Consider the following 26,614-nt stretch of genomic DNA (forward strand, 5'->3'; position numbering starts at 1 on the left):
CTAATGTATAATGAGCAGCCACTTAATTAGAGACCCCCGTCTAGTAGCATGTTGCACCCCCTTTGGCCTTCAGCAACTCATCGTGGCGTAGATTCTACCAGGTATTGATATAGTTCTACAGAAATGTTGTAGTTATTGTAGTTGCTGCAGATTAGATGGCGGTACTCACATGTTCTGACCAGCGGACAGGAAGGGGTCATCCATTCATGCTGCTTGTGCCAAATTCTGACCACCCATCAGCACGGTGCAACAGAAATCTGGATCCATCTTTTTTCATTCATCTGTGAAAGAATTTTTATGCTCAACGGGGCTGAAACTGGTCGTCTGCTTTGAAGGAATCCAGTTCACTGAGAATGGAGTCGGAATGAACTCTGGCCTGCTCCACCTCCATTCACTTGAAAAGATAGCGCATACGGTGCACATTATGGCTGGCCGAGTTTACGCATGTCCGGAAAAGATAGGTCTTGACCTATCTTTTGCAGGAATACGCCGGCCGGTCCCATAAACTCCTTAGGGAGGTGGGAGGGAGTTTAGCGTTGCTCTGCTAAGCTCCCGCCCCATCCCAGCCCCTCTCCTTTCTGGCAGCCAGCAAGGGGCGGAGAAGGGGAGGGAGTTTAGCAGAGATGAACTCTTTCCCACCAGCCGACCGTATATACGTCGCAGTCCGGCCATCTGCATGGGTGAAGAAACAGCAGATGCAGCCACGACTTGGTCGCGGCTGCCTCTCGTTCATGCAATTTTCAGCTGCGATTCGAAAATCACAGCACCCATGTGAAAGAGCCCTGAGGCTGGGCCCACACGGGGCAGATTTGCTGCGGAATTTCAGTGCGGAGGGAATATACAGTAGTAGCAAAGCGGATGAGATTTTCAAAAAGCTGCAGAAACTATACACACAAAACCCTTGGCAAAATTGGCATGTAGTGGGGAATTTAACTCACTGCTTCCGCTGCGGAATCTAACTCTTTTTAATGAGGAAGTGAATTCCACACAAAAATACATAATAAAACCTGCGACAAATGGTGCTGGATATAAGGCAGAATGTCCTCTGCAGACATTTCACAGCAAATCAGCCCCGTGGGGACGCAGCTTTAGGGTATCTTTACACGTAGCGGTAATGCTACGTATTTACTGCAGTTGAACATTCCCTGGCAAAATCTGCTGCATTTCCGCAAAGGGCACAGAGACAAACACGCATGGTCAGCTTTGGGATTTCAGAAGATACCGTGCTTCCTCTTACCTCGAAGTCTTCATACTCTCAGCGCCTCCTTCACCAGGCACCTGGCGGTCTCTAGGGAGCGCAGTGCCACTAGCCAGGTGATGTGGAAGTGGCCAGCGGCGCTGCGCTCCCTAGAGGCCGCCGGGTGCCCGGAATATCAGAGGAAAAGTCATGTCATGATAAACCACACCCCTAGACTTACCCCTAGCTACACAGCCTTTTTACTTATCCATTCTTCCGCCCCTTTTGCACTCCTCCCTTTATTTTGCTACTATCTCTCTGTTCTCTGTTTCTCTCGTCTTTTTCTCTTTTTCTTGCTATTCTTGATTTCCTTCTGCGGGGTGCAAGAAGTTTTCCTTTACTTTGTGTCCTATGGTTGGGTCTCTCCTTTTTTGGCTTATGGCCCTTTTATACGGGACGATTTGTAGCACAACAGATGCCTGATAGGTCTTCCCAATGAAAATCATTCCTGTCCTTTTACATAGGAACGAGCATCACTCAGTGAATGGAGGCGGAGAGGGTAGGGGGATCGTTGTCGCCCCCAAGTTGGGGATTGATTAAAACTTTATAAATCTCCATAAAACTTGTACGATCTATTTACTTGAATGCTTGTAAGGAAACCTGGTAATGATTCCCTTGTCTGAAAAATAAAGGCGTTCTCCTTAGGATAAGCCCTCAATTTTTCATCTGCAGGAGTTCACCTTCTGGGACCCCTACCAATCAACATAATGACGGCGTTCCCTTTATTGCTTACATAAGCACAGTGGATTGTCCATATGGAGGACTTTAAAAAACTCCACTCTTTCAAGACAATGAAGCACATCAGTGCATTTCTCAGACAGTCGATTTTGAATGACAGCTGTGTAATACTTCATATCTCCTCCGGGGGCACTGCAGGGGAATTGAACACTTGCTGCCAAGTTTCACTGCAGGTGATCACTGAGACTCACAGCCACAAGACACCCTCTAGTCAGCTTATTTTTAGGGGACCTTTATAATGAAAAGCAATTGTCAAAAGCAGGCTTCCCCTGAAGTCTGTCCCCTAGTTTTAGTGATACGAGCAGATGACACAGTTACATGTGCCTGTTATGTTGAATCGATAGATACTTTTATCAGTTTCCAGTGGGTTGCCATTCCTGAAATATCCCTCTTCAATAGTGTCGCGATCCATGGGCCAACCATGTCTGTCTGTGGTAAGGGCTCACTCCCTTCACATCGCCTGAAAAACAGCCTATTTCTGTCCTTAGTCAGGTCTCAAGCTCCACCCGTTGGAGATGCCATGCGTTCTACCACAATGTATTTGCGTTACTGTGAGCAATCATGCGCATGCGCGGTGACTGCGTCACTACGCATGCGCATGATTGCTCAAAATGGAACACACATGTTGAAATGGAAAGAATGACATCTCCAGTGGGCAGAGCTGGAGACCCCACTAAGGATAGAAAGGGGTTGTTTTTCCGGCGATGGTAGGGAGGGAGCCCGGTCTACAGATAGAGGTGGAACGCCCATCAGATGACTTGGGTTAATTTGCATATGGTGCGTAACACTATGGATTCATGATAACAGGCCCATGTAACTGTGTAATCTGCTCGCACCGCTACAATTAGGGGAGAGACTTCCTTTAAAGGATTTCTTTGCAAACATCCAGTTGTTCACTTCTTGTAAAGAGAAATACTTTAAACAGCAGGGGAATTGTATGAAAAATCTGCTGTGAATCACCCGGACATGGTCAGCAGAAAAGACAAAGTTCTTGGAAGGGCAGAGAAGAAAACCATCTGTATTATCCTATACAAACATGAAACTTCAGAGGGTTCATTTGTAAGTCTTATCGTAAAGATCTTTGACATCTGTAGACGGGATGTAATCTATATTTAAGAATGACTCCACCCAAATGTCAGCTTTGTATGGAGTTCATTAAAATGTGTATATACTTCATGGGGGAAGGATGAGGAGCCTGATTGCCTCAGCTATTTCCTAATATTTTCTCATTTAGTGCAATTATATGTTATATATCTCCCACTCGCACACCACCACCTCCTCGTCTCGCACTGTTGGTGTACCTTAAGGCTCTGTCCTAGACCTCCTACTATTCTCCACCTATAGATTTGGCCTGGGACAACTCATAAAATCCCATGGCTTTCCGTGTCACTTTTATGCCGATGACACTCAAATCTACCTCTCTGCTATCCGGAGTCCCAGAGTGTCTACCAGCTGTATCTCCTCCTTCTTCTCTTCTTGCTTTCCAAAGGTCAACGTGAAGAAAATACAGTTCATTATCTTTCCCTCATCTCATCCAAGCCTCCCAACAGACTTATCAATCATAGTTCATGGCTCCACACTTTCCCCAGTCTCACAAGTCTGCTGCCTCAGGGTAACCTTTGCTTCTGCCCTGTCCTTCAAACTACACAGTCAAGCACTCCTGCTGCCTCCAACTCAAAAAGGCCTCTCGGATACAACCTTTCCTCAATTTCCAGCCAACAAAAATGCTAGTGTAAGCCCTCATCATCTCCCATCTAGACTACTGCAACCTCCTCCTCTCATCCAACACTCTTGCACCTCTCCAATCCATACTCAAGTCTGCTACTGGCTAATCCACCTTTCCCTCAGTCACTCTTCTGCATCTCCCCTCTGTCAACCCCTTTACTGGCAACCCATTGTCCAAAGAAACCAGCTCAAGAAGATACAAGGCTTTCTACAACCTGTCCCTTCCATACATAGAATGGTAGAGTAAGAAGGGACCTCCAGGGTCATCGGGTCCAACCCCTTGCTCAGTGCAGAATCACTAAATCATCCCAGACAGAATAGCTCCCCACACGTAATCTCCAGTTCACTATCTGTCCTCTCCATACATCTCTGACCTAAGGGTTTGATCTTCCCGTAGACTGCTCTTCTCTTGCTGCTAATCTCCTGCAGGCCTGAGCTTGTCATAGACTACATAGAAAAGAGGTTTAGTTACAAGACACCGGTGACAGCACATTTCCTCCACTGGAGGAAAGAAAAATGTAATAAAAGGAGTACTTGTTCAATGAACCATAACCCTAACGTGCACCTACTGAGACACGGAAAAGGCAGGCAATCATATAATATTGCCCTAGTAGTTGGTACGAAATTTGGGTTCCATTTATGAGACACGAATTTGTATTGCTGCCAATCATATCAGTCACAATTATTAAAGACATCACTGAGATCGTTAAAGAGGTTTTCCCATTAAAGACATGTATCTCTTATCCGTATAATATGGGATAAATGTCTGATTGCTGAACCACTCTACTCTAGGACCTTCAGGGATTTTAAGATTTTCACAACTTGAATGCCCCATACGAATGGAGCAGTGGTGGGCATGCATGACTACCACTCCAGTCACTTCTAATGGATAGAGGAAGATTGCCGAGCACAATGATTTCTCTTTGCCCCATAGCACCACCACTCCATTTCCATGGGGCATTTGGGGTGCACAAATCTTGAGAGGACCTAGCGATTGCTTGCACATGATCACACATTTATCCCTATCCTGTGGATAGGATATAAATATCTTTTGTGTGAAAAAAAAACTTTAACTGTAGTTAAGCAGATCACCAGTTATTACAGCAGTTGTCTCATGAAGAAAACCCCTTTCCATATGGCCTATTAGAGCATATAGACGTCATATAGGGGGTACTTTTAGAAGCCAGACCCACTGCAAGCCAATTGCTGAGCCAGTTACAATATATTTTCATGAGACAACCCTTTCATTGGTTGCTTGCTTAAGATTGGCCACCATTGTGGGGCTTCAACCTTAGAACCACCAATGATTGGCAGAAATAAAAAAACAGAGACTCTCCATTGAGCACTGCGGGCTCATCAATGTTTATCCACTTATGTAGTGGTGCCTGGTGCGGCAGCTCAAGGCCATGGGATTGAGCAGTGCCATTCATATTGCAGTCCTTTCATTCTGCTGATCAGTGGGCATTGAAGGGGTGGAATCTTCAATAATCACAGATTGATGGCTTATGGATATCTAAGGTAGTAGATGAGACAAGGTTCTGGATATGACGTGGACGCTGGTCTACAAAAATCTAGCTTTTTATTATAACGGATAACGACAAGTAGATATGTTTGAAAGAGTGAAACAAAAGAATGAAGACTGTAATGCAACATTTTAATGTACAATAAGGCCTGACTAGCATTACCTAATGATCATAAACTGTGGCAGATATGGTAAACAACTTATAACTGATGCACACCTTACAGAAAATGACCCCTGAAGTAGGAAAATCATACAGTCCATATTTAATGGAGAGGTGTCTAAGAGGTTGATGCACTACAAGGAAAAAGATCAACACAAAACGCTAACAATGTTTATCCAAGTCTCTACCTAGCAGGCCTGCTTACGATCTACTGAGGTACTTTCCTCACTTACGAGCTCCAGTGTGTCTTTCTAATGGTGGTAGGGACAGTTTTCCAATGTCCGTCGCCGATCTCCAAAGTATTCAACTGTAGAAGAAATGATAAGTCTCAGTAATGGCTCCCACAGCATCCCTATGGAGGTGGCCTTTGTAAATTTGCAGTCTGAACTCCTGTAGCACTGCAGTTTCAGCAAATCTTCACAACCCACACTGCTCTGGACACAACAAGCAGCCCACAGAGCTTCTCAGCTGCCCCCTGATCTAAGACAGCTAACTCGACGACTCTCTCTGCCATCTCCTCAATCTCGCACACTCTTTACTCACTGCCTAGGACCTGTCAAGAGTAGTAGGAGAAGAAAATTGACAAACTCAAAGCACATTTCTACCTCAAAAACCATCAGCACTTTTTATCCATTCAACTTTTTGCTCTGAGAGATTAAATAGAATACAGCTACTCAAGAAGCACTGACTACTACAATTCCGCAGACATCTATGACTTCATTGGAAATTGCTATGACAAGCCCAATTCCATTGTGGAATTCCATAACTTTTGAGCTTGGTATTTGGATTAAGAGCTCCATTTAATGAGCTCAGTATAGTAGAACAGTCTGCAGAAATGTCAATAATGAGGTCATGATAAAGATGTCACATATTGGCACATTGCCTTGCTTTATATGGACAGGCTGGATGTGGTCCATCTAGCATCTATTGTGTGGAATAATTCCAATTACTTCCAGTCATGGATTTACAAATTAGCTCATGTCAGGCAAACCAAAGGCTCCTCCAAAAGGAAGAGTGAACCATCTGTAGACAGACTGTTTCTGGGTTCATCTGTACTGATGGGAAGATGAAATAATGGCTCTACAGCACCACATATTGGAAGGCAGCATTCCTACAAGACAGTGTTAGACCTTGTAACAAGTCTTGTAACAGTGACTGGGAATATAAGCCAAGGCTAGAGTCTTCTCCAGAAGGAAAAGACAGCCATGCATAGACAGACTGGCTTGGCTAGTGAGAGGCCTACAGACGTGGGTCAGGAAGGTTATATAAGTCTCGTCACATCCTCTAGTTGCTCTCCCTAAGAAGAAATGATGGCCTTCCTGACCCACATCATAAAGCCCACTCACTATCCAAACCAGAAACGTATTGCACACTGATGAGGGGCAATCACCCTGAAACAGTCTGTCTGTACACATTATCTTTTCCTTCTGGAGACAATTCTGGCTTTGGCTCATAATTCCCAATCATTGTTACAGAGCTTCTTAAAAAGTCTGACATTGACTTGTAGGAATGCTGCCTTCCGATAGGTGGTGCTGTAGAGCCATTGTTCCATCTTTCCATTTGCCTATTGTCCGCAGGAGCATGGATGGCCCTATATGTCTCCTCACATCTTCTAGGTGCTCTCTCTATGGATAAACGATACCCTTCTGATCTTCTGTACTGAGCATGGTGCTGGTTTGCTAGATAAGTTGTATTAGATGCATTGAAGAGACCTAACAGGAGTACGGAAATTTATATTCAGACAATGGAGGAATCTCTGGTATCCTCTTACCTCCAGGAAGAAGTAAATAACTCATGAACTTCAACATCCCCAATTCTCCTTTTCTTCAACATCATCTGTCAGAGGAAAGTCGGGAGGCCCCATCAAAATTGGCAATTATGGATGACCTTTGTCTAAGGCATATGAGGGCCAGTCTCCATAGACCTGCTGTGTCCTTCAGTGCACCATGCTGTCAGTACAGATAAGAGAAAAGAACCCTGAAGATAAGATAACTCATTTGTATACTTTTTCCCATGGAGCATTGCATGAAAATAGGAATCCATACACACCCACTAATTCTCTTCAATTTAAAACAGAATTGTCCCCATCGTGAATCCACGGGTGAAAAGTTGTTGAGGATTAGAAACTCTCAGTAGGTAATTGATGAACCCCCAGTTTATGTACAGATCATCTTTGGGAATTTGGGATTAGTATCAAGTATCCAATTATATAAAGCGGTTTTCTAGTCTATAACATTGATGGCCTATCCCTTATAAGCCATTACTGTAGGATTAGTGGTGGTCTATTCTACTTAATTAGAATAAGTTGCCGTACCACTCACAAGTCACAACCACTTGTACAAATGATACCTACTGATCCACGGAATGAATGTGCACTGGTATTTGCTGGAGCACCACAACTGCTTATGTAGAGTATCCTGCACAGCAGCATTCCTACAAGTGTGGCTGAGTCTGGTACTGCAGCTCAGCCAATTCAAGTGAATTTAAAATCAAGAGTTTAGACAAAAATAGGAGGAGTTTCCTAGGGCAATAATGTTTGTATTGAGAGCTGTGCAAGTTGTATATTTAATCTCTTGGATAGGCACAACCTTTTTGTAGGCTTTACACATGTGTAGAAGATGGGAGTGGGTCTGACAAATATTGATGGAAATGGGAGCAGCAGCTCAGAGAGCATGGGCAAAGTACCCTGGGGTTCAGAGGGTATGAATCCCCACCAATCCTCTCTGACTTGTGGTACATACAGTGGGGACATAATTGGTTGAATAGGACAAGGTCACATGCTGCCAGTTCTATGCTGCGACAACTCAACTTTTATTCCAACAGAAAGTGTCAATCACACCTGGTAAGATATATCAGACTTGGAGAGGTAGCTTCCTGCTAAACGATCGGGCCCATCACGGCTTCAGAGAACTGGTTAATAGTGTAACTGCGAAACCCCGGTGTCCAATATAGCCCTGGCTGCTTAGCAGTACCAGGCGTAGGCTATGCCGTGTAGCCTCTCCCGTGTATGGTACAAGCGTTCTCTGTCTCTGCAGCATTCTATCGCTGCTCCTTCTTCTCCCTACCAAAAACAGTCCCTATATATGTAAAGGACTTTCGTCACCTTGTGAGAGCCAGGTCACCCGCGGAGCATCACCTCTCCCAGACGCATATTTGGTATTTCAGCCGCACTTCAGTAGCGGTGAGCGATTCCAGCGACCTGATTGGTTGTTGTGTACACACCCCCCTTTGGAGATGTGCACAAGTGGCCGGCCCGTTAAATAAGCAGCAGCAGGGCCGTAGGAGGGTCGGCAACTAAGCCCAACCCCAAACCCTAAACCTAACCCTAAACCCTAACCCTAAACCCTAACCCTAAACCTAACCCTAACCCTAAACCCTAACCCCCCACCCCACTGGTCTCATGAAGTAGCACTCATGCACATCTCCAAAAGGGGGGGGGGTGTACCCAACAACCAATCAGGTCGCTGGAATCGCTCACCGCTACTGATGTGCGGCTGAAATACCAAATATGCCTCCCAGACCCTTAAAGGGGACACAGTTCCCAAATAAACATTAAAACAAAAGTAAAAGTATCAATATGAAAAAAGATCGTAGTGTCCCCGCAACCCATTTACATATGTTTGGATCCTGGTGACAACTCAGCAAATGAAAAACATGTCTGTTGCCTTTCATCCTCTTCCTTGATCAGCTTTTCTGCCAGATTTTCTGCTTCTTAACATCACATGCAAATTCCACTTGGACGTCAGGGTTCAAAATGTACTAGATTACTTCATCCTCTACATTTGATGGATTGTGGCTACATTTGTGTGTCTCACCTCAGTCCTTGCACTCTTTACAGCAGTGCTCACTGATTTCATTGCAATCCTCCCTCCTGTACACTAGAGGGCGCTTGACCAAACATTGACCTCAACTGCATTCTCCGCAGCTGAAGTAGGTGACGATGTTGAGTATGGAGGCAGCACTGTTTTTTTTTATAAACATAACTTTACTAAAGAAAGGTAAAGGCTAACTAGTTACACTCCATTGGAAGGCACTTGTACTTGAACGTTACATATTTTCAACCGGAAATCTAGACTTATAACTTATATCCATATCAGGGGAACACTTCAGTGAGACCAGGCACTTCAAGTCTCTCATGACTAAACAAATTCATTGTATTACTCCATACTCATCGTCATACTCCATATTACATACTAGCAGATCCGCAGTATAGTAACATCATGGCCTCACTGCATCATAGGTGCAAGTGTACAACTACAATTTTAGGAGTCCCTAGTCACTGCAGACTCAATGCACTATAGGAGCAAAAGTATATCTCCAGACCCTTCTGTCTCATGTATACTCAAATTAGCGCATAAAGCTTCTACCTCAAAGTGCCTTGTTCCCCATCACAGTATATCACATCTCTACACAAGGCATCGCTTCCCTTACTCAGTTACACATCCGTCACATTGTAACTTATAAACTAATACACAATGTACACTAAACAGCTGTTAGACTTGTACTTTGTCTTGCAGCTTTGACATCAAATCCAGGTCCATGGCGATGTCTGTTCCTTCAGGGACTGAATTCCCTGCGGGAAGGGAGACTTCCTTTCCTTTCACACGGCTTGCTGTCATTTTCGGCCCCTGGTCATCAGGCCCTTTTGATCCTCCTCCTTGCCTCCAGTCATCAGGGCTCTTCTGGTGGCCTTCTGCTGCGCTGCTCTGCAGCATGGGGACAGCACTCAGTTCGCTCTTCATCCTCTGTGGCAGCCGCCACATCACTTGTGGGCCTCTCATGTGTGCTACTGTTTTCGCCTGCTGTCTTTCTGGAGCTGTTTTCTAGGCGGTGACATGCTAGGCACATCACAATGGAGGCAGAGCCTCCTCTAACATAGCGCCCTTTGCTTTTTGTCCTCCTCGCTCCTTGCCACTGCACTGCTCAGCACTCCTTTCCCTCCCTGGCAGTGGCACTGGCCGGTGAAGCGGGACTTTTACACAGCGGTACAGCTCTACAACACCTGGTGCTGGCAAGTGTGGCTAGATTCTTCCAACCAGCGGGACTCCCTGCATGAAGGGCGGAGCTTAACTCAGCGGCTGTCATAGTAGCTGATCCAAGTTTCTGTGAGCTGCTCCTCTGTAAGGGAAAGTACTGTCAATGCTAATCCCTTGCATAGCAATCGTCATAGAGGTTAGACCCCTCCAACCAGGCACTAATGGCTTATCCTAGTGATTTGTCCTCAATGTCTGTGGTAGGAAAACTGGTAGTCTAGAAGTGCCCGCTATAAGAGTGCCCGTACAATGGTGCTCCTTTGTAACAAGCTACAGAAAAAGCTAAGTATTATTTCTATTAACCAATTAATACATAAATTAATAGGATTCTGACTGTATGTGATGATGTTACACCAATAGCACTGCTCCTTATGGCCATAACTCATGGCATTGACTGGCATTCGGGGAAACTCTGGCTTACGTCATATGAGCTGGTATGCCCAAGGCGGGTATTCTCACAATGGGTTCTTATCCTGTGTCAGTTTCCATTCCGCTGCTCTCCTGCCCTATATTCGTCTATGACATAAGGCTGATGGCAGTGCCGGTTTGTAGATGCCATGTGGCCCAACCTTTGCCTACATGCCAGGGCTGATTTTCAGTTCCAGCATAAAATACATTACTGTTGTTGGATCTCATAGGATGATATAAAACAATAAGCGGCTCGATGCATCACTGGGCAGGGAGTGAACGCTGCAGGCAGTAACTGGAAACCAGTAACAATACGTTCAGTGTACTGGATTACAGAAGAAGATCCAAAGCTTATTATAGGATTCCTTCATTTCTCTGAAGACACAAAAGCATCTTGTTGTAGGTCAAGGCTCGGAGGAGTCACGACTTGTCTTCATGTAATACGCATAGCTTACGCTCCAAGAAGATGAGGAGTTGTGTTAACCCCTTCTCAGTCCCTTTATATTCTATAACCTAGAATGTGAAGATGGGCAGGTATTAATACATAGATAATTGACAGAATTCCCATAATCCTTATATCAGATGTGTATATATTGTGGAGTGGCATCTTGGAGTAATCCCTGTGAGCAACGCTAAGCTGCCTATGAGAAAACGGTCCTACGGATCACTGACCAACCAGAAAGCAAGCGACAGACTTTGCAGTGAAGCCAAGTCATCTGGTTAGACATACTTACCGTCTCTTCTAGTTTCGTTCTACAAAGTCTTCCAATCAAACAAAGCAAAACTTAAGATTTACATGTTCAGGACTGTTTTTGGTTATTTTTGGAATAAAATGGTTAATTTGGTTACCGTTACGACTTTCTAGCCTACCTATGAGTCCTTTCCCTGTACCCTCCGATGAACCCTGTCCAGTCGGGCCCTGTTCCTCACTAGGCCTCCAGTGGATCCATTGTGCCCCAAGCTCAGGCCAGAACTATATTCGTCAGCAGTGTCCTCTACAGAGACTTAAACCAGGCAGCCGAGATAAGCCCGAACAAGGGACAGTTGAACTGACCTGGCCCAGCCAGACTGTGACTGCGGAGCCACCTACATAAAGACTGATGTAGATGGTGATTTGCCTTAACCCAAGAAACAGAACAAAGCATGAGATGTTATAACCACACTCTCTCATTAGTGCAGTCTGAGGCTTCGGGCCTGTAACTTTAACCAGGCATATCTCAGCATAGAGGTAAGATATTAAAACACAGTTTTCACATATTTAATGTACAATGAAAGGCCTTTTTCTATCTATTTTTTCTGGAAAGCCTCTAAAGGTACATTATATGAGTAGTAATAAGGTTATCCATTGAATTCCATGACAAGCAGTAATTGAGTCATAGGTTATTTGTCCATCATCCCATAAGCAGTAGACTCTAGTCCCAAGTGGTTGCTTCCAAAGTCAGCTCCAAACGAGTTGCTGTCTGTTGGGCAGGTAGGCTGCTTTCACACAAGCGTATTAAGGGCACATATTTGCCTCTTTGTGCCAGTATTACGGATGAGTGTCCTGGCCAGACTACCTCAATTTGTGAGTTGGGGGTCAGTACCACTGCAGTTGGGCAGGGCCATTCATCCATAATATAGGCACAAAAATTTGCCCTTAATGGGCTTATGTGAAATTGTCCTTAGAGCCATTTTGAAAGTGCAGGTTACACCATGTATACAAACCATAGGCAACACCAATGGGCAATCTGTGGACCCCATCAGGCATGTAGGGGTGCAGTGGTAGAAGTCTCACCTCTTTCCAGGAGCCTAAAGGGGCCCAAAGATCTTTTACCCTATAAGAGACAAATATTATAAATGGCACCTATTAAGTGAGGGCCCTTGTTACAGATTTGGCATTGGGGGCCAAGAAACTACAAGACGCCATCATACTCATGAAGCACTGGGATATAGGAATAACCCACCTGTATTGGGATTAGTGATCACAAAGTGTAGCACTCTAGGTAGTACATCCCTGAACTAACGCATCCATAATCCCATATAAAACTCTGTAGGATTAGATAAAACACAAAAGCAAGAATTATGGATTTGCAGCATTATGGACACATTTTTATTTGCGGTATATTGTAATGTAAGTGTCATTCCCAATCACTTACCATGTCTGATGATTCCAGGTAGATCTATGAAAGATGCGGCTCTCTAGGGATCCTATAATACAATCCACAGCCCAAATACATCATAATTACAGATGAGCGAACGTGCTTGTTTAGAGCAATTACTCGATCGAGCATCGCTTTTTTCAAGTAACTGCCTAATTGGGTGAAAAGATTCGGGGGGTGCCAAGGGTGAGCGGGGGATTGTTGCCCCCGACACCCCAATGCCCTCGGAATCTTTTCGTCCAAGTAGGCAGTTACTCGAAAAAAGCGATGCTCGATCGAGTAATTGCTCTAAACAAGCACGTTCGCTCATCTCTAATAAGAATACTATGGAAATAAAAATTAAAACCCACGAATAGTCGCCGGGTAAAAGCTACCCGCGGGGCCCTTGCCGCCGCAAATAACGAAATCACTATGAATAGCCAAAAACTACATGAAGAACAGAATCAACAATAGTAAATGCCATATGGAGCAATAAGTACAATATAGTATAAAATATACCAATTATAACATCGCACTTCTCCAAGGTTAAATACCTGACTGTCCCAGAAATGGATTAATCAGAATGCAGTAACTATATATCCGTCAGCTAATGCTCATCTGCTTCAGTACTGTTAATGCAAGTATGTATTGTTCAATGACTGCAACTATAACCGGGGAACTACCACCACAAAAGTAGTGAGACCGGTAACTGGCTAAGATCCCTCTTCATGCAGGAGACTCTCGTCGTGACTAAGTGTCCTTTTACACGAGCCGATTCTCATTTGAATGAGTGAATGACGTCACCGCTATTAGCTTTCACCCGGCGACTATTTGTGGTTCTTAATTTCTATTTTAATTCTACTAAATCATTTTTATATACTTGGACTGCGGATTCCTAGAGAGCCGTATCGTTTATAGATCTGTCAGTTTGTATATGTGGGTACCTCATATAAGTGCACTCGGTTTCTTAATTTATGGTGAGCTGTCTTTTAACATCTTTAAATATGATTTTAGGTAGGCCTGAAGTTGTATGGACTCCAGTAGTATTTTTGCCACTATTTGTTTAAAGGGCTTGTCTGGGACTAGAAAAACATGGCTTCTTTTTTCTGCAAACAGCACCGTACCTGTGTACAGGTTGTGTGTGGTATTGCAACTCATCACCATTCCCTTTTATAGAATAGAGCTGCGATACCAGACACAAACCATGGAGAGGTGTGGCACTGTTTTTAGAAGTATAGGGGTTAAGCAGGCAGCGGCCACTGGTATACGCTAGGGTCGGAGTGGAAGCGCTGCTCTGACCTATGTAGCAGCTGGCACTCGTAAATGCAAGCACAATGAAATGAAATCAATGGGACCCCAGCCTGCAACTACAAGTGCAGCTCCCATTGATTTTATTGAGAGCTGTGTGTGCAATTACAAGTGCCGGCCACTACACAGGTCGGAGCAGTGCTTCCACTCCGACTCCGATGTATCCCGGCGACCACTGCCTGTATAACCCCTTTAAGTAGCCATACTTTTTAAAATCCTGGACAACTCCTTTAAAGCCTCATACAGTATGTGATTTTTGTTACCGCCAATATCCCGCTCTTGTCATGCTCACAAGAGTCCAGGAAGCTGAGCTATAGGTAGCTGTTTGACTGGATCTTTACCATGCAGAATTTGCCTGCCTGTGACATGCTAGGAAGACTGATGTCACCGGTTATGTTCTTTACCGAACTATCACAATAGTCACTATATCGGGGGACAAGGAGTCAAAAATATTTTTTGACCCTCTATTTTCAATGGGCTGACCATGTAATGCACAGCTGTACTGACTCCTCCAGAGCAATCCTTGTATATGCTCTTCTCTATAGCTAATCGCCGAAGACCCAAAAAGAGACAGAGGGTATTTAACAATGGGATTTCTAAGTCAGAAACCCTTTTTAAAGGGAGTCTGTCAGCTACTTTGAGCCCTATGAGTTAAGCTTATGGGCTGAAAGTAGGTGACCCGTGGAATTCAGGGATGTAAGTGTTATACTTACCTCTCCCATCATTCCCCCAGTGTCTCTGCTCAAACCCGCCACTGAATGCATTGCATGGTGCGCTTAGTAGTCCTCCCATTCTATTCTCCTCCCATTGGGTGGATTTTCCCTGCAGCATGTGAATGGGATTTTGAAAATCGCTGCTACTGTAAATGCTGCAAATTTTACATACCGAAAACCCACACGGAAAATCCACAGCAAATCCACAGCTGATTCGCTTGGATGCTGCGCAACCGTGCTAAAACCGTGTAAAATCCTAGGCATACACATGCACACTTTTACACGTATAATTACACATATGTACCTTCATGGGGCTCGGCGCTGCAGGTATTCCTCCATAGGTTGAACCTGAATGCTGCTGCAGAAGGAAACATGAGGTGACTGCTCACACCGCCCGCCCATCCTTTCCTCCCCCAGTCACTCGTATCTGTGAGTTCTGCTCCCTGCTAAGTGGCGCCCATAGGTTTCTTGCTTCCACCACTGCTGCTCTGGACTATTATCGTTTCTGAGGCCCAACAGTCTGCCTGAAGCTGGGGAGGGTATCGGCTTCCACAACTTATTATGTAAAGTGCAGCCTACTTAGTGTGGCAAAGGGGGTTCATGGACGCCCTGGTTTAGGGGCCAGGTTGCAACTACGACCCCTGCGACCCCTATAGCTTCGCACACTAATTAGGTGGTTTGCATGATAATTGTGCTGTGTGAGCTCATGCAGTGAAAGGCTGATCAGCAATAAATCACTGATTGGGTCTTTCATGCAGACCTAAGAACCATCGTTGGTCTGCCACTGCATCATTCTGTGTAACAGGCCATTAAAGGGAGTCTATGACTGATGGCCTGTTCACTGAGAATGGAGGTGGGCAGGCTGGAACGATCCCCAGGCCGCTCCATCTCCAGTCACTAAGTGATGGTCGCTACTGTGTGTAAAAGCATTGGAAGCAATCACCGCTGTGACGGATGTCAGACATTGAAGTGCCTGGCAGTTGTCCCATGTAAGCGGGGCTTTACTCTAAAGATAGTCCCGGTTTAGAGGCAGCTCATCCAGTTGGTCGGGTTTTTTGTAATGCAGTATCAGAGGGTATAGATAGGCGTGTAGATGTAGAACAGACCTGGAGTCGGGGCAGGAGGAATACTTTTACAACACAGATCAGGCCAAGGGGCAGGGCGGGCAGCAGACACTGAAAGCCTAGTCAAATAACACTGTCAGCCATGACCAGTGACCATAACAATAATATAGACCTTCTGGTCATTAGTGGTGCAATTTGAATAATAGACTTTATGCATCTAGGACTCTTCACTCTGAACTTGGGCCCCTCATAGGTATCTCAAAAGAGGCCTTCACCAACACCAGGGTTCAGCAGTGTCCATACTATTCCAGTTCAGCTTTTACATCAGTTCCAACAGAAATACAGTAGCCTGGACAGTAACCATCAGTCCATCTTTGTTAAAGCTCAGAACTCAATTGTTCAATCAGGCGTCTTCCCAACTGCTTCCCCTCCCCTTCCCTTCTCAGAAGGTTTCACTAAAGCATTGTCTCAGAAAGGCCGGAGGTTCTGTCACAGAGCTGACTCAAAATACCGCTTTTTCTTCTGGGCAGCTAGGCAGAAAGCAGACGGACCACATTGGGGTCTTCTGGCGGTGTTCGGTTCCGTCCACAGACAGGGTCATATGGCCATAAGGATTTCCCTTTCCTGCTCCTCAAACAGAATCCTTAGTGCAGATGTGAAACCACCCAAACTGCAGCTTCATCTCCTTTCTCTCGCCCTAGTCCCCCGCGCCCCTCTTCGCATGTACTACCGATATGTGCAAAAACATATAATTGTAAGATGTGCAGGCAATGGAAATAGCAACTCCACTCTCCGCTATTGTCCTCATCATGACAGTCTATTATATGTGCCACCACTCCATCTGCCACTGGTTGGATCATCCTGCCGACTACGCCAAAATGTAAGATGTGTAGGTGATGGAAGTGTTGTGGAAACAAGCGACGGGCAGAAGAAAAGTTTTATTTCCTACAGCACACAAAACATTCCATATATATTTAGACAATGGTCCTCTCCAGTCTGCTGTTCCCAACTAATGCTTGCAGTGCCACCACTGCTTCTACTGATTCGGTAGTTGCTACAGCAGCGAGGTGGTGAATGCCTTCCACGAGGCATGCACCGCACTGCCCTAATAGTTTCAGGCCTGGAGCTTTTATGTGTAGTTCTGGCATTGCTTGCAAGATGTTCTTTCTCCTTTAGCATACTTAAAGGGGTTGTCCCGCGCCGAAACGGGTTTTTTTTTTTTTCAACCCCCCCCCCCGTTCGGCGCGAGACAACCCCGATGCAGGGACGTACAGAAAGCTCACCGGAGCGCTTACCTTAATCCCCGCGCTCCGGTGACTTCTATACTTACCTGTGAAGATGGCCGCCGGGATCCTCTGCCTCCGTGGACCGCAGCTCTTCTGTGCGGTCCACTGCCGATTCCAGCCTCCTGATTGGCTGGAATCGGCACGTGACGGGGCGGAGCTACACGGAGCTACACGGAGCCCCATAGAGAACAGGAGAAGACCTGGACTGCGCAAGCGCGGCTAATTTGGCCATCGGAGGGCGAAAATTAGTCGGCACCATGGAGACGAGGACGCTAGCAACGGAGCAGGTAAGTATAAAACTTTTTATAACTTCTGTATGGCTCATAATTAATGCACAATGTACATTACAAAGTGCATTATTATGGCCATACAGAAGTGTATAGACCCACTTGCTGCCGCGGGACATCTCCTTTAAGTACTAGGGCAGACTAACATATCAGACAATTGTTCTGGGGCTCAGGGTATTGGAGGAGTCCATAACCCTACAGTTAACAATTGTACCTTGCATCTTTATTTTAGCTCTTCTGTATTTTTGAGCTATGAATCCTCTTGTTTCCGACCACACGTCCATTGAAGGAGAATTTACCATGGGAGGTGGCGAGTTCTCCTTCAACAGAAGTCTTCAAACAGAAGGTGGACAGACATCTGTCTGAGATGATTTAGTGAATCCTGCACTGAGCAGGGTGTTGGACCAGATGACCCTGGAGGTTCCTTCCAACTCTACCGTACTAGTATTCTATAAGTTAAATGATAAAATTGCGTCTTCCTTCAGACATCATTAGGTGGAGCTCACTGATTTATGCAGATCTCATTCAGCCCCAAGGCAGCCCTTGGATGATGTGGCCTTGTGTTGTGACATTACTGTGGGTGGAAGGGGCAAATGACCCTTATTACCACATTTTGCAGTCCCCCCTGCTTGGGCACATGGATTTTATAAGAATTGATGGACTGAAAAGTCAGTTCTCTCCGTTATCCACAGGGATGGAGCTATAATGGTCATTTTACTGTGAACAGATTTATTAAGTCTGTTTTCTGTCTTCTTGGATTTTTATTAGGATATTATCTCTTATTGGTGTGGGAAAATGTTATGTTTTCTCTTATGAGGTCACTGGCATTGGAGAGTGAAAATTCATCTAAAGTATTATTTCTTCTTCGACAGACCGCAGAATGTTCCTCTCCCTGTTTGGATTGCAGCAGAGATTGGGATCTGGATGTTTATGTATCCAAAGCACTTCCAAAAACTGTTCTAGACTGCAAGTAATGCCATAAGCTAAAACACAAAAGAGATAACTCCATAAGAACCCAGGGGCATATGTGACCATATGGATGTTTCCAGCACTTATAGTCTTGTACATAAGGGCAGTATTATAGTAGTTATATTCTTGTACATAGGGGGCAGCATTATAGTAGTTATATTCTCGTACATAGGGGGCAGTATTATAGTAGTTATATTCTTGTACATAGCGGGCAGTATTATAGTAGTTATATTCTTGTACATAGGGAGCAGTATTATAGTAGTTATATTCTTGTACATAGGGGACAGTATTATAGTAGTTATATTCTTGTACATAGGGGCAGTATTATAGTAGTTATATTCTTGTACATAGGGGGCAGTATTATAGTAGTTATATTCTTGTACATAGGAGGCAGTATTATAGTAGTTATATTCATGTACATAGGAGGCAGTATTATAGTAGTTATATTCTTGTACATAGGAGGGCAGTATTATAGCAGTTATATTCTTATACATAGGGGTCAGTATTATAGTAGTTATGTTCTTGTACATAGAAGCAGTATTATAGTAGTTATATTCATGTACATAGGAGGCAGTATTATAGTAGTTATATTCTTGTACATAGGAGGGCAGTATTATAGTAGTTATATTCTTGTACATAGGGGGATAGTATTATAGTAGTTATATTCTTGTACATAGGGGGCAGTATTATAGCAGTTATATTCTTGTACATAGGAGGCAGTATTATAGTAGTTATATTCTTGTATATAGGGGGCAGTATTATAGTAGTTATATTCGTATGCATAGGGGGCAGTATTATAGTAGTTATATTCTTGTACATAGGAGGCAGTATTATAGTAGTTATAGTCTTGTACATAGGGGTAGTATTATAGTAGTTATATTCTTGTACATAGGGGGCAGTATTATAGTAGATATATTCTTGTACATAGGAGCAGTATTATAGAAGTTATATTCTTGTACATAGGGGGTAGTATTATAGTAGTTATATTCTTGTACATAGGGGGCAGTATTCTAGTAGTTATATTCTTGTACATAGGGGGTAGTATTATAGTAGTTATTTTCTTGTATATAGGGGGCAGTATTATAGCAGTTATATTCTTGTACATGGGGAGCAGTATTATAGTAGTTATATTCTTGTACATAGGGGGTAGTATTATAGTAGTTATATTCTTGTACATAGGAGGCAGTATTATAGTAGTTATATTCTTGTACATAGGAGCAGTATTATAGTAGTTATATTCTTGTACATAGGAGGCAGTATTATAGTAGTTATATTCCTGTACATAGGGAGCAGTATTATAGTAGTTATATTCTTGTACATAGGAGGCAGTATTATAGTAGTTATATTCTTGTACATAGGAGGCAGTATTATAGTAGTTATATTCTTGTACATAGGGGGCAGTATTATAGTAGTTATATTCTTGTACATAGGAGGCAGTATTATAGTAGTTATATTCTTGTACATAGGGGGGCAGTATTATAGTAGTTATATTCTTGTACATAGGGGGCAGTATTAGAGTAGTTATATTCTTGTACATAGGGGGTAGTATTATAGTAGTTATATTCTTGTACATAGGAGACAGTATTATAGTAGTTATATTCTTGTACATAGGGGGTAGTATTATAGTAGTTATATTCTTGTACATAGGGAGCAGTATTATAGTAGTTATATTCTTGTACATAGCAGGCAGTATTATAGTAGTTATAATCTTGTACATAGGGGGCAGTATTATAGTAGTTATATTCTTGTACATAGGGGGTAGTATTATAGTAGTTATATTCTTGTACATAGGAGACAGTATTATAGTAGTTATATTCTTGTACATAGGGGGTAGTATTATAGTAGTTATATTCTTGTACGTAGGAACGGTATTATAGTAGTTATATTCTTGTACATAGGGGGTAGTATTATAGTAGTTATATTCTTGTACATAGGCGGCAGTATTATAGTAGTTATATTCTTGTACATAGGGGGTAGTATTATAGTAGTTATATTCTTGTACATAGGGGGTAGTATTATAGTAGTTATATTCTTGTACATAGGAGACAGTATTATAGTAGTTATATTCTTGTACATAGGGAGCAGTATTATAGTAGTTATATTCTTGTACATAGCAGGCAGTATTATAGTAGTTATAATCTTGTACATAGGGGGCAGTATTATAGTAGTTATATTCTTGTACATAGGGGGTAGTATTATAGTAGTTATATTCTTGTACATAGGAGACAGTATTATAGTAGTTATATTCTTGTACATAGGGGGTAGTATTATAGTAGTTATATTCTTGTACGTAGGAACGGTATTATAGTAGTTATATTCTTGTACATAGGGGGTAGTATTATAGTAGTTATATTCTTGTACATAGGGGGCAGTATTATAGTAGTTATATTCTTGTACATAGGAGGCAGTATTATAGTAGTTATATTCTTGTACATAGGAGCAGTATTATAGTAGTTATATTCTTGTACATAGGAGGCAGTATTATAGTAGTTATATTCTTGTACATAGGGGTCAGTATTATAGTAGTTATATTCTTGTACATAGGAGGCAGTATTATAGTAGTTATATTCTTGTATTTGAGGCCAGTACTATAGTAAAATGATAAAAAAAACAAGGTTTTATAAAGGTTTACAATATACTTTGCTTGCCCGAAGGAGCAAACGATTCAGAGACACAGGAAGCTAAGACTCCAATAAATACTGCCACAGTACAGGATTTCCAGCCCCATGTTGCTAGTTGCTAAGAACTCCTGCTTGCGTGTGAGCTTTCTTGACATCTTAAAGTTCCATTACAGAAGAGATAATCATGTGTGAAATACCAAGAATTTCCTTATCCAAATTCCCTTCTAATAACTATGCCCCATTATTCCTAGGGTTGTTTACATATTGACTTAAATTAGCTGCATCTAGACTAAACAGCGAGAAATGTGTGATGTACAGTCATGCAATAACTAAAATATGTGTCAAATAACAGATCAAGTAATGGACTTTGATTCCGCAAGATGGAAAAAAGTCACAAATCTAATATGATCTAATATACTGCACTCTGAATAGAATTAGGAGTCACAAAATGTTACAGATACTAAAATGATTGGTTCCCACCAATGGAAATCTGTGCTGTCATTGGGAAAATGTAGACATTAAAATTCCCCCTCAATACTCTTTTCAATGACCAGAACATACTTCCTACATTCTTTCAAAATGGCACTTCAGTAGCCAAAGCAGGTGTGTACTAGCTTTAAATGTCTATATGTCTGTCTGTATTGAAGCCAGAACATGGTTCATTGGTTTTGGTCTATTTTTAAAACTAGGAATCTTGGTAACAACACCAAAATCAAAGCCAAAAAAAACTGAGGTTTAGCCATTTGAAGTGGGAGGTGCATAGACTTGCATCTCTCACTAAAGCTCACACTCACATCTATATTTCTACAGCCTCTATCTCAGGCGGTATTGGAGATAGGGCTTTGCTGTTGGTCTTGCGCTAAAGATAAGAACCTTGGTTTCAAAACAAGACATTCAATAATAGACCCTGAAATACAGCAAATTGAAGTTTATACAGCAAGTTGGTTTGAGTTTTAGATGCAAAAGTATGCTAATCTATTTAAAAAGATATATCTCTTGTCACAAAGTTACATGTATTTGGACATAGCTGTCAACAGCTTGTCGAGACATCTACATTGAGCAGGTTGCCAGCTGTCAGAAAATATCTGGGGGTTTAGTATCTTTCTTTTTTGTTTCGTAATTTAGGATTTACATATAGATGTCATTAATATGAAACTTTTTCTGGTTACTGGGGGGTATAAAATGTAAAAAAAAAACAACTGGTAGTGAAAGGGTTAATAAAATGGTTAGACCAAAAAAAATAAACACTGAATACATTCTTTTACATTCTAAATTTTAGTTTTAGTGGGATGTGTTTAGTATTGCCCCCAAACTTCATTCACTTGTATTCAGAGAGGCTACAATACCCGGCAATCCATAGTAAAGAATGAGGCTGGAAAAAGGGCAGATACTTTTTCGTAATCTCAGAAATCCCTTTAAGGATTCAGGAACCTTTTTGCATGCTGAAGATATTGTGCCGCTATTTCACATAATGTCTGACTGGTCTTTTGTCCTTTCATTCCTAGCAACCCCAGTTGATGTCTTAAAAGCCCTGGAACTCAATGAAGAAATTGAAGGAGTTACGTTAGCGGCCGGACTTTGCACACATAGACAAGGAATTGAGGAAACGGACATTGCTTTCCGATTGGAGAATAGAACGCACTTCAGCGCCCCAACTAGGCAGCTATTTCCAGGTATGTTGTGGCAATAAAACTAAAAAGAATCATTTGGGAATTGTACAAATAAGAATTTCCTAATTTTTTTCTGTATGTAGCCTGTGTGTACTGAAGGATTAACAGAGTCTGGGAGTTAATGCATCCTCTATGCCCTCTTATCAGATTTCTAAGGCAGGGGGTTTAATTCATGGAATCACAAAATGTGGGATTAGATTTTAGGAGGACCAAAGAAATGGGTGGTAAAACATGATTTCATTAACTGGTTAATTGTCTACAAATTAAGAAGAACCCTTTATCAGGACTCAAACCAATCTCCTAATTGAAGTAAGTCCTGATCATCTATGAAGCATCAAGACACCTTGGCACTCTACATAAGGCATACCGTACATGCATGCTCAACCAAGCTGAGTGACCATACACGTATTTGTCTTGAGTGTTAGATTACTTAAGGGACTAGAGAAATGATGTCTCACAAAGAATGCTAGGAAGTGATAGAGTTCTCAATATCCTTCGTAGGTAGTAAAAAAGACAACAGGGAATTAAGAAACCATATTCAGTGTTAGTAAAAATATTGTTAGATTGTCCTTAAAGCAGATCTATGTTGTGTTGGAACATATCCAAAACCTGATAACCACAAAATAACTTTATTTTATCCACTGGTACAGATGACCCGTTCCCAGAAGACTTCTCCATTCTCCTCACTCTCAAAGTCAAGAAGGGTTCCCAGTTCTTCCTCCTTTCGATTTACAATGAAAAAGGTATTCAGCAACTGGGTGTGGAAATTGGGCGTTCCCCAGTCTTTGTGTATGAAGATCAAGATGGAAATCCAACCCCCGAGAACTACCCATTTTTCAAGAAGATCAACTTAGCTGATGGCAAGTAAGTAGACTAGCCATACGAGGTGATGGGGTGAGATCTAAGACATACAGCCTAGTTCTTTCTTTTTTTTACTCTTAGTATAGTATTTGGCTTGGCGTTCATATTTGCTGTAGACCACAATGGATGATTCTTATTTTAACAAATAAACTTGGAGATGAAGCTGCCGTAGAAGCTTCTGTTACTAGATAAGTAATATGTGGTTATTCAGAAGCGTCAGACAACCTAACTGACTCTAACGTGAGTGGGGTATCAGTACAATATTCACAAAGATCAGCAACATGCTTCACCACGTGTAGAACACATGGTAGTATCATCGAATTTTTCACCCCAGCAATGGCGGTTGCCTGTGTGCACACGTCGGGCCTTTTCCTCAGGGCCTACCTCACTTACATATCGCAAGTGTTTTTGGTATCATAATGTAGATGACACATCTTTGGACATTTGTTGGGGATACCCTATTTGCAGAGCTGCAGGACGATGTGACTACTTTGTAGCAGTCTCTCTAGCTATAGCTTTGTTCTCTCAGCAACATCAGTTCAGGCACATTACAAAGCTGCGCTTCTCAAACACCAGCCTCCTCCTTTCTTGTGCCACTGTCCCTCTCTAACAGGCACAGATTCTGCAGGACTCTTCAATCCTTTCGCAGCTCTCTCTCCCGGCAATGCAGTTTCTTTAGAGGCGCATTACCACTGGAATTCCTTTCCAGCTTTCAGCTCTCTGTGATCTCAAGTCCTTCAGATCTCCCACTTGACCTTTGCAGCCAATGGGAAGTCACATACAACACTCCACAGAGAAATAGACAAACTGCAGTATAGTATGAGGGTCAATAGAGGTCAGCCATTCAGATTACATAACTATAAGAACTATAACAGGGCTCATCACAGCACAAACTCGAACCTGGGCTCCCCTCTTACATGGGCATCATAGAGAGAGTGGCCGGGATAATGAGCTGTTCTTTCCCCAGCAAAATGCACTGTTTGTTGGTGTTCTTGGGAGGTGGACCCAGATTAGAGAAATTGTCTATGGTGAGATATTAACTTTAAAACGCCCATTGGGTAGATCCAGTATGGGACATTTTGCCACAGTCAAAATATCAGATGCAAGTTAACCATATATGGGGTAATCATAATAGTTTAATCGGAATAAATGTATAAAATGAGTATACGAAGTATAATCAGTGCCTTAAGATTTTGGGTGATCAGTGAGAATGAATGTCTAAAGTATGCTTATACATATGCTCCATACAATGACATAATCTGATCTCACAGGGGCATCTGGTTTACAAAACCTGTTCCTTACCCTGCTGAGTTATTAGAAGAGGGTCCCACATTAGGGAATACAAAGCATTTATAAAGGGTGTCTCCTCTTTCTGGGGGACTAGGCATGTCCTTGCCTTACATATATTGATTTTAATTGGAAATATGTAATACTTAATTTGTCCTGTGGAGGCACTGCAGAGAAATAGAGCATTTTGTTAGCAAAGCGAAGAACCCCTCTTGCTGTGAAAAAAATAATAATTAAAAAATGATTCAGATAATTGAGAAAAAGAATTGTATCATTCGTTTTTCTTCTCTCAATAATCCCTTTCACACAAGAATATGTGGATTTACGCTCACCTTAGCACTGCCTATTTTTGAGCACGCATCAGCATATTTTACTGTATTTTTGCGCACGCAAGGCATTTACGTGCGTATCACATTCGTCTGTTTAAGCCTCGACTTATATGTTTCATGCTGCAATTACATCCAGAGCTTCATTCAGAATTCTGATGGTTGGAACCAGTTAACAGGGAGACTCAGCCTGAAGCCCTTAGCCGAAATCCCATACCACAATCACTCTTCTGTTGTACATTATGGGAGCCTGATTCTTTTTCTACATCAGACCTATGTATTAATGGCTGGATGCCTGAATTCAGAAAGTGGGTGGAGCCAGCATTAATGGGCCTAGCCATTAACGGCCCACCACCTTTACTATAATTTACGCCCAAAACAGGCATAGATTACCCAAAAAAATCTATTCCCGGCCCTAGCACATGAGCGGGTACAAAAGATCCTGTACCACATAAGAAGACATCAGTATTTTAAATGTATCGGGAGAGGTGCGGATCCCTGGTTAAGCAGTCAGGGGTGAATCTGTCGACAAGCTGTTGACTGATTCCAGTAGCAACAAGCAGAATTATGAATATAGCTCTGGGCTACGAACTAACTCTTGATTTGCTCAACATGATCAGTTTGACTGCAGACAGTAAATTCCAGTTTCTTGGTAAAGGTCCAGGAATAAGTCAGCAAATGTTGCGACTCAAAGTCATTGGTGAGTCAGATAAAGTTAATCCAGATTTTGTGGTTGTTGTAACTTTTAGTAATGGGTACTTACCACATTACACAACCAGAAGTAGCATGATATTGAGTATATAATATGAATTCTGCCCTGGCAAGCGTACAAGTGTCTGTCACTGAGGCGGATACCATTATTGTGGGGGATAAATTAGATCTGATATGTGTGGATTGATTTTCCCACATGAAATAGGTTTAATGATATTCTACACACAAAGCACATGAGCATAGGGTTATGTAAAGGGCTGAATCCATAGCAAAACTAGAATGGGGCCCCTCTTGTCCCCCAGGTAATATATTGTAGTAAAACATCAATCCTCACTAGAGATGAGCGAACGTACTCGGTAAGGGCGATTTCGCAATCGAGCACCGCGATTTTCGAGTACTTCACTACTCGGGTGCGCTGTGGGGCGGGGGGTTGCAGAGGGGAGTGGGGGGTAGCAGCGGGGAACAGGGGGGAGCCCTCTCTCTCTCCCTCTCCCCCCCACTCCCCGCTGCAACCCCCCGCTCACCCACAGCGCACCCGAGTACTTTTCACCCGAGTAGTGAAGTACTCGAA

General features: G+C 42.8%; 1 protein-coding gene across 2 annotated transcripts in view; it reads left to right on the forward strand.

Annotated features, from left to right (window-relative positions):
• Positions 1 to 26,614, forward strand: part of COL5A3 (collagen type V alpha 3 chain) — a 187,783-nt gene that overhangs the window by 27,945 nt on the left and 133,224 nt on the right. For both annotated transcript variants that reach the window (XM_066593557.1, XM_066593558.1), the window contains exons 2-3: positions 22,694 to 22,861; positions 23,509 to 23,722. In XM_066593557.1, coding sequence (XP_066449654.1) covers positions 22,694 to 22,861; positions 23,509 to 23,722 — 382 coding nt within the window. The remainder of the gene's footprint in view (positions 1 to 22,693; positions 22,862 to 23,508; positions 23,723 to 26,614) is intronic.

The sequence above is a fragment of the Eleutherodactylus coqui genome, chromosome 2 (genome assembly GCF_035609145.1).
Source record: "Eleutherodactylus coqui strain aEleCoq1 chromosome 2, aEleCoq1.hap1, whole genome shotgun sequence".
Taxonomy (NCBI): domain Eukaryota; kingdom Metazoa; phylum Chordata; class Amphibia; order Anura; family Eleutherodactylidae; genus Eleutherodactylus; species Eleutherodactylus coqui.